The sequence below is a fragment of the Gossypium arboreum genome, chromosome 8 (assembly GCF_025698485.1).
Source record: "Gossypium arboreum isolate Shixiya-1 chromosome 8, ASM2569848v2, whole genome shotgun sequence".
Taxonomy (NCBI): domain Eukaryota; kingdom Viridiplantae; phylum Streptophyta; class Magnoliopsida; order Malvales; family Malvaceae; genus Gossypium; species Gossypium arboreum.
Window position 1 is genome coordinate 108635620 of NC_069077.1, and position 7294 is coordinate 108642913.

Consider the following 7294-nt stretch of genomic DNA (forward strand, 5'->3'; position numbering starts at 1 on the left):
TCGGTAAGGCCCAATAAACCATGGGCTCAACTTACCCTTCTTACCAAATCTCAAAATCTTCTTCCAAGGCGAAACTTTCAAAAAGACCATGTCCCCTACCGCATATTCAATATCCTTACGCTTCAGATCGGCATAAGACTTTTGTCGATCCGCCGCCTCTTTTAACCGCTTCCTGATCACCTTAATCTTGTCTTGATGTCTGCTACCATCTCTGGTCCAAGTATTTGCCTTTCCCCCAATTCTGCCCAACAAGTAGGCGAACGACACCTTCGCCCATATAGTGCCTCATATGGAGCCATCTGAATACTTGCTTGGTAACTGTTGTTATCTGCGATCTCCGCCAATGGCAAATGGTCCTCCCAACTGCCTCTAAATTCAATAACACAACCCCTCAACATATCCTCTAAAATCTGAATAACCTCTCGATGCCCATCCGATTGAGGGTGAAAAGCCGTACTGAAATCCAATCGCGTTCCACGACCTCATGCAACCTCTCGCCAAAACCGAAATGTAAACCTTGGGTCTCGATGCGAAATTATCGATACTGGCACACCATGCAACCGTATTATTTCCGCCACATACAATTTGGCCAACTTCTGAAGTGAGTAATCGGTTCGGACAGGTATGAAATGAGCAGATTTCGTGAGTCTATCCACAATCACCCAAACTGAATCCTTCTTAGAAGGTGTCAACGGCAACCCACTCACAAAGTCCATAGTTACCCTTTCCCACTTCCAAAGTGGTATCTTTACCGGCTGTAACAATCCCGAAGGTAGTTGATGCTCGGCCTTTACTTGTTGACATGTCAAACATCTTCCTACAAATTCGGTCACCTCTCGTTTTAATCCGGGCCACCAGTACATCTCTCGCAAGTCTCGATATAACTTATTCCCTCTTGGATGCATAGCACAAGGTCCGTTATGTGCCTCTTTCAAAATCATCAATCTCAAATCGGAGTTCTTCGGCATACAAATTCTCCCTCGAAAACAAAGAACTCCTTTACTATTTAACCCAAAGTCAGGATTCTCCCCCTTCTCAACTTGCTGAAACCGAGAAACCAACGACTCATCCTCCAACTGTTGCTTCTTAATCTATTCTACCCAAGTCGGTCTCACTTGTAACTCTGCCAACAAACTTCCATCGTCATACAAACTTAGATGAGCAAACATCGCCTTTAATTACGCCTTGACCCTTCGACTTAGCGCATCACCACGACATTCGCCTTACGGATGATACTCGATCGAGCAGTCATAGTCCTTTAACAACTCTATCCACCTTCACGCCTAAGATTCAGCTCCTTTTGAGTCAGCAAGTACTTAAGACTCTTGTGATCCGTATAGATGATGCATTTCTCTCCATACAGGTAATGCCTCCATATCTTAAGTGCAAAGATTACCGCTGCCAATTCCAAGTCATGAGTAGGGTAGTTCACCTCATGCGGCTTAAGCTGTCGTGAAGCATAAGCGACTACTTTACCCTCTTGCATCAACACGCAGCCCAAACCTACATGTGACGCATCACTGTACACAGTGAAATCCTTACCAGACTCTGGCTGAATCAAAACTGGCGCTTCCGTCAAAACCTTCTTCAACCTCTCAAAAGCCTCTTGCTGCTTATTTGTCCAAACAAAAGGTGCTCCCTTCCTTATAAGTTTCGTTAACGGTGCTGCCAACACAGAGCTAGTGTAAGACATGCTTGGGACATGCATCGGCCTCGAGATATGCAAGCTAGTGTAAGACCTGTCCGGGACATGGCATCGGCCTCGATATATGAAAGTCAGTGTAAGACCTGTCTGGGACATGGCATCAGCATCCTACCCTATGTTTGAGGCTTAGTGATTATCCTGTAGTATTCCAAATGGTTCAACGGGAAATTTACGGTTTAAGTTGAAATGATAAAGCTTATGGCTATGTTGTGAGTGGTAAAGGTACTTACATGAAATTGATGACATGTGAACTCAATTCATGTTGTATGATTAGTAAGGAATGAATATAAGCATGTTGAGTAACACAAGTATGTATGCCAAGCTCATGAGAAATGATTTTGATTTATGATGCACATTTGATGAAGATGTACATAGGTAATTCATGCCTATGAGAATGATTTTGTGATAACCTTGTGATTATAGGTCTATACTTATGATGTATAAGTATGTATTTTTACCAATGTGGTGAAAATGAATTAATAAGGTGTGATAAACTTAGCATCATTAATTTACACTAAAACAGTTTTGGATAGCAACAGTGGTCCGACTATGAAAATCCACAATAAATTGTGGAAATTGAGTTAGAGGATAAATAAAACATGAAATTAAATCTTAATAAGTCTAGTTTCACATAGACGAAATGATGCATGCAATAGAATTTCATATTATGAAATATTTGAAATTTTGTGAGATAGAGTCAGAATGATTTCGAAATCCCCTATTTTGATTTGGTAAAATCAATATAAATTATAAAAAAAATAGTTATGGATTATAATTTATATGATTATAATCCTTAATGAGTCTATTTTCAAAATTAATAAACAAAAACATCATCCAAATCCCGTAAGAGGAGATAATTAATTTTTAGTTAAGAGGGGTCGGAACTGTCAGACTGCAAAACAGGGGTGAATTTAAAGAATAAAATGTACTATTGGCTAGATAAAAAATTATGAAAATTTTATGGTAAAAAGATATGTGAGTCTAGTTTTAGGGAAAATGAGCAAAACTTAATTTGGAGTTCCATAGCTCCAGATATAAATAATTTAATGACTATGACTTGAGAAAACAACTTGACTTGAACATAAATAAAAGTACAAATATGGTTATGTTACCTTGAGAAGCAAGTTGATAAATTGCTTATTATTTTCATATAGTCTTACTAAGCTATAAATCTTAATCCTTTCCTTTCCTTTTCTTTAGTGTTTTGAGGTTAGCTCGGGATTGGAGATCGTCGGAGGCAGCATCACACTATTAAGCCATCACTTTTGGAATATTGATATTTGTTAAGCATGTTTAAGTGAGTGGCATGTATAGGGACTACGTTTTTATGATATATGTTATTATGATTAGCCTAATTTATTGGTCTATATTGAGTTATTGGTATATGGCCAAGAGGTGTGTATCATATTGATTATGGTTTGTGAACCTATCTATCTATGCTATGTTCTAATGCTTGTGATGAGATGATATGATTATGCTTGTTGGCCTTATATGGTTGGTGTTCATGTTATGAATGTGTCTAATTTGAGATGCTACACCATTAAAATGGTGTCATGATGTGTGTCCTCAGTGTGTATAAAGATGTGAAAGATTAAGTGTAACATAAAGGCTTGGAAAATAGCATAAGTGTTGACCACATGGGCTGAGACACGGCTGTGTGTCTCAACCGTGTGGGGGACACGGCCTTAGCACACAGGTGTGTGGCCTGGCTGTGTGGTTCAAATTATTTGCTGACTCGTAGTCAGAGAGTTACACAGCTTGAGGACACGGGCATGTCGAAGGCACATGGGCGTGCCCCTGTATCTACACGAGCGTGTGACCTTGTGTCATGAAAAATTTTCTAAGTTTTCCCAAAACTTTCTAAGGTTCTTGGTTTAGTCCCTAACTACTTTCAATGCATGTTTAGGGCTTCGTAGGCCCATTTATGGGACATTATTCAAGTGCATGAAAATTTTTGATACGAAAGAAATTCTGTAGCCAATTTTTGCATGTTTGTGAACGATTAAGGCTTCTTTGGGGTGGCGGTGCGGTGCGTTTAGCTTACTTTTTGTCTCATGCTACAGTATCGCTACAGTATCTAATCTCACCACCATCGCTATTTTTACACTAACCGCAGGTAAACGCACTGCCCATCCAAACTCACCCTAAGTCCAGTAATGCCACGTACCCTATTCTGGCGTCGGACATGGGTAAGGGGTGTTACAAGATTTCTGAGCATCACAAATCTGTTGTAGAAAAGTCGGCCTAGCTCTCAACTCTTCTAGAATTGCACCATCATAAGACAAGGTCAGCCGTGCGTCCATAGCTCTCAAGGCAAATAAAGACTTCCTACTCAAGGCATCTGCAACCACATTTGCCTTACCAGGGTGATAATCTATCACAAGCTCATAGCCTTTTAACAACTCAAGCCATCTTCGTTGCCTCAAATTCAAGTCCTTTTAGGTCATTAGATACTTAAGACTTTTATGATCCATATAAACATGGCATTTCTCTTCGAATAGGTAATGTCGCCAAATCTTCAAAGTAAATACAATAGTAGCCAACTCTAGATCATGCCTAGGATAGTTCTTCTCATGGGGCTTCAGTTGTCTCGAAGTATAAGCTACTACCTTGCCTTCTTTCATAAGCATACAACCTAGTCCACTCAAGGACACATTACTATAAATCACAAATTCTTTCCCTGATTCTAGTTGTACTAACACTGGTGCCTCGGTCAATAACATTTTCAATTCCTCAAAGCTCTGGTGACATTTTTCTGACCATTCAAACTTGACATCTTTTTGAAGTAACCCGTCATAGGAGTGGCTATCATGGAGAACCCTTTTAAAAATTGTCTGTAGTAACCAGACAAACCCAAAAAGCTCCTAGCTTCAGTTACATTGTTTGGTAGTTTCCATTCCAGAAAAAGTGAAATCTTACTGGGATCAACTCGTGTACCATCTCCTGAAACAATGTGGCCTGAAAATCCAACCTCTCAAAGCCAAAACTCGCATTTACTAAACTTGACATATAACTATTTATCCCTCAAAATTTGTTACACTGTTCTTAAGTGCTCGGCATGTTCTGCCTCATCTTTAGAATAAATCAGAATGTCATCGATGAACACCACAATAAACTTATCCAAATATGGCCGAAAGATTCAGTTCATTAAATCCATAAACACAACAGGAGCATTCGTTAACCCAAATGGAATAACAAGAAACTCTTAGTGGCCATACCTCGTTCTAAAGGTAGTTTTTGGCACATCTGACTCTATAACTCGTAACTGGTAATATTCGAACCTTCAGTCTATCTTAGAGAACCATGTCGCTCCTTTTAACTGGTCGAACAAGTCACCAATCCTTAGAAGATGATACTTATTTTTAATTGTCACCTTAGTGAGCTCTCAGTAGTCAATGCATAATCTCATGGAACTGTCCTTCTTTTTCACAAATAACACTGAAGGACCCCATGATGAGAAGCTTAGTCTCACAAAACATTTGTCAGTCAACTCTTGGAACTGTAACTTCAATTCTTTTAGCTCAGTCAGGGCCATCCTATATGGAGCAATAGAGATAGGTGCCGTCCCTGGCATCAGTTCAATACCAAACTCAACTTCTCTAATCGAAGGTAAACCTGGCAACTCCTCCGAAAATACATCTGCATACTCACATACAACTGGCACTAATTCAATTTTCAAATTGGATTACTTTGTATTCAATATGTATGCCAAATAAGCTTCATACCCCTTTCTCAAACACTTTTGAGCAGTCATTGAAGAAATTCCATTTAGCGACTTATCTGCATCATCTGATTCAACCCTAAGAACCTCACCATTTTCACATTTCAATTCCATAACTTTCTGTCTACAATTGACTATAGCATCATGTAGTGCCAACCAATCCATACCCAGTATGACATCAAATTCATCAAACAGTAACAACATCAAGTCTGCTAGTAAACAATGATCTCTATCCATCAAAGGGCATTTCTTACATACTTTATCAACTATCACATGCTTTCCTAACCGATTTGACAGCTTAATCATAAATTCTGTAGACTCAACATGTATATTCTTACTAGATACCAATTTCATACACACATACGAATGAGTAGAGCCAGGGTCTATCAAAGTAATAACATTAGTATCATAGAGAGAAAAATTACTAGTGATCACATCAGGAGAAGTTGCATCTTCATGTGCGCATATGGTATTGGCTCTAGCTGAAGCGCTAGCTTCAAATCTCACTCATGTATCTCGTGACACATTCTTATTACCGGACCCATTCCCAGCATTTCTCGAGGGTCTTCCCCTAGAAGCTGCGCCACTTGGTCTTGGACTCTGAAATCTTTCTTTCTCCATCATCTTGGGACAATCCTTAAAAAAGTGGTCTAGAGAACCACATTTAAAACAAGATCCTTCACTCACCCTACAATTTCCAGGATAATGTTTACTACATTGCTGGCATTCGACCTTGGAAGGTTTAGTGTTCCCCACACTAGCCATAGATGTGGCCTGAGATCTAAAGCCCAAATTCTACTTTCTTCTGTTCCCGTATGAATGTCCAGTTGACACAAACTAACAAGAGTACATCTCTCTAGTTTTATTAGACTGATATGGAAATGACTTACTCGTATGCCTCTTCCTTGTGTCCCTAGCTTCAAAACTAGCTTTCCTCTTTTCTTTAATTAGTTCTTCGGCTTTACAAGCCTATTCAACAAGTACCACAAATTCCTTCAACTCAAGAATACCTACTAATGTCTTTATGTCCTCATTAAGTCTATCCTCAAATCTTTTACTGAGTCTGACAAATTCTCTCTCACACTCATTAATCGTCATACGACCCTGTTTGAAATCCAAATATTCTTTGCGCTTCTGATCAATAAACCGTTCACTAATGTACTTCTTTCGGAATTCCACTTGAAAGAATTCCCAAGTAACCCTTTCCAGAGGTACCACAGATATCAGCATTCTCCACCAGTGATATGCCGCATCTTTCAATAAGGATATGGCACATTTTAAGCTCTCGGGTGTACAGGATAATTCATCAAATATCTGTGTCAAATTTTTTAACCAAAACTCTGCTCTCTCAGGGTCATTATTGGTATTTTCCCTAAGTTCTTCAGCACTGTGCTTCTGAATTTTATCAACAGGTGTTCCAGATAATCTCATGAAATCCATACTTTGAGGCATCACGGGTACAAGTTGAGGATTTGGGGAAGGTTGAGCGTTCGGGTTCGTTCGAACGAACTCTGTATACTATGCATTCATCATGTAGAGAAAGGCCTCTCTGCCTCCTTCTCCTCTACTGACAGTTTCGAGTCTACTCTCGGATGGCACTGCTCTTTCAGCTAGAGCAGGCGTGTTACTTTCTACATCATCTGTCACTACTCGTCGGGATCCATTTGCTATATGAAAACACATTTTAAATATTGTCAAGAGTCGTCACACTATTATTATATATATACGTATGGCATGTATAGCTAGACTCAAATACGCTAGGTTAGTCTGAGAATCAACTAAACCATAGCTCTGATACCACTAAATGAAACACCTCTCACTCGTGTCTGACTCCGGGACAGAGTACAAGGCAGTACCGAAAACAAACA

General features: G+C 39.5%; 1 protein-coding gene across 1 annotated transcript; it reads right to left on the reverse strand.

The window, feature by feature from the left end:
• Window positions 1-4430: 4430 nt before the first annotated feature.
• Window positions 4431-6878, reverse strand: LOC108478032 (uncharacterized). The gene is made up of 4 exons (XM_017780469.1): window positions 6760-6878; window positions 5963-6114; window positions 5153-5344; window positions 4431-4663 (listed from the first exon to the last, which is right to left on the reverse strand). The coding sequence occupies exons 1-4, from the start codon at window positions 6876-6878 to the stop codon at window positions 4431-4433; spliced, it is 696 nt and encodes a 231-aa protein (XP_017635958.1).
• Window positions 6879-7294: the final 416 nt, after the last annotated feature.

Bases quoted from the DNA above. Each gene is read 5' to 3' on its own strand.
- LOC108478032 (XM_017780469.1), bottom strand. From the start codon at position 6,878: ATGCCTCAAAGTATGGATTTCATGAGATTATCTGGAACACCTGTTGAT. The intron at 6,115-6,759 runs GTTAAAAAATTT...TGGAAATTGTAG, and splicing joins CCTGAGAGAGCAGAGTTTTG to GGTGAGTGAAGGATCTTGTT. The intron at 4,664-5,152 runs GTCCTTCAGTGT...TTGGATTTTCAG, and splicing joins ACTAAGCTTCTCATCATGGG to GCCACATTGTTTCAGGAGAT.